The sequence below is a fragment of the Penaeus vannamei genome, chromosome 28 (assembly GCF_042767895.1).
Source record: "Penaeus vannamei isolate JL-2024 chromosome 28, ASM4276789v1, whole genome shotgun sequence".
In the NCBI taxonomy this organism is placed as follows: Eukaryota; Metazoa; Arthropoda; class Malacostraca; order Decapoda; family Penaeidae; genus Penaeus; species Penaeus vannamei.
In genome coordinates, this window is record NC_091576.1 from 34,847,340 (window position 1) to 34,849,059 (window position 1,720).

General features: G+C 38.1%; 1 protein-coding gene across 1 annotated transcript; it reads right to left on the minus strand.

Annotated features, from left to right (window-relative positions):
* Positions 1 to 275: 275 nt before the first annotated feature.
* Positions 276 to 1,468, minus strand: LOC138867146 (acanthoscurrin-1-like). The gene is made up of 2 exons (XM_070141619.1): positions 1,442 to 1,468; positions 276 to 596 (listed from the first exon to the last, which is right to left on the minus strand). Exons 1-2 carry the CDS (start codon positions 1,442 to 1,444, stop codon positions 276 to 278), a joined length of 324 nt encoding a protein of 107 aa, XP_069997720.1. The 5' UTR covers positions 1,445 to 1,468.
* Positions 1,469 to 1,720: the final 252 nt, after the last annotated feature.

Genomic DNA, 1,720 nt, shown 5'->3' on the forward strand with positions numbered 1-1,720 from the left:
CATCCTGTTCTTTTCATTATCATTATCATTATAGCTATTAGAATAATTATTATGCTCATTACCTTTGTAAATGTATTACGTCCAGTACCTTTTTCTTCATCGTTACAACTATCATCACTATTGTCAAGGATCTCAGAACAAAATAGGGTATTTAATATTATAAATGTATTAAAAGTGTGTTTTATTTCATGCATTGACGACTTACTCATAAAAGATGTTAAATGACTGATGATTACATGTGTAGCTCTTTAACATGTTGAATTCTTACAATCGGATCATTTCCCGTATCCATAGCCACCGCCATAGCCGCCACCATAGCCTCCTCCGCGACCGCCGCCATAGCCTCCATAACCACCTCCGCGACCGCCTCCATAACCACCACCATAACCTCCGCTGCCACCTCCGTAGCCGCCTCCATAGCCTCCGTAGCCACCTCCGCGACCGCCTCCATAACCACCTCCATAGCCTCCGTGCCCGCCACCATAACCGCCTCCACGGCCGCCTCCATAACCGCCTCCATATCCTCCATAGCTTCTGCCTCCCGCCAGGACACATGCCACCATGGCAGCCACCAACACAAGTGCGAGAGAATATTTCTGAAACGGAACAAAATACGATAAGCTTAAAATAGAACTGGAATTCTTTCTGTAGAATAAAAGATTGATCTTTTGATCTTTGGGACTATGGCCATCGTGTACGAATTTATTCAGTCTGATTATATATTGAGTTTAAGTTTATATCTTAAGCATTTGACTGAGCTTATGTGTTATGTCTTGAGTTTATGTCTTATGATCTGGTTCCAAATGTGAAACTTAGTTTGGGTTTATATATTATGCTTCTGATTTTGTCTACAATATATGCCTTTGAATTAGTAATACAAGCTATGAGTTCCCACATGTATAGCAAATCATATGATATGAATAATGTTTGGTTGAGCTAGTCATTAACTGACATTGATAATACTTGCAGTAGAGGTTGTATCAGTGATGTAGTATATCTATATCGTTACATATTTATATACATACATGCATGCATACATACACACATGCATGCATATATGTTTGTGTACATATACATGTACACACACACACACACCCACACACACACACACACACACTCACACACACACACACACACACACACACACACACACACATATATATATATATATATATATATATATGTACATATATACATATATATGTATATATACCTATATATATGTGTTTATAGTGTGATATTGATAGATAAACATGGATAGGTAGGTACATAAATAAGAGGATATATCACTGTATATATGCATATATGTATACACATAAACACACATATATGTATGTGTATATACATATGTATGTATGTATGTACCTATGGATGTGTGTATGCATGTGTATACAGACGTGCTGAAGCAAGCACACGCATTCACTCCATGCAGTATACGTACCATTGTGCAAAGCTTTCCGGTATGAAGTCAGGCCAGACTCTGCTTCAGGCTGAAGGAACTTCAAGCTTTTATATCCACCGAGGGAATCGCCGAGCCGTTCTGCGCCTGAGAAACACGCGTCATGGGATGTGATAATAATTTCATGCCAGATTTTCATTGTCTTTTTTTTATTTCTTTCTTTCTTCTTTACGACCGACCTGGTGGAATTGTTTCATTATTGTTTGGCTATGATTAAAATCTACATTCAGAATCGAATTACGTTCATACAATGAAATGATC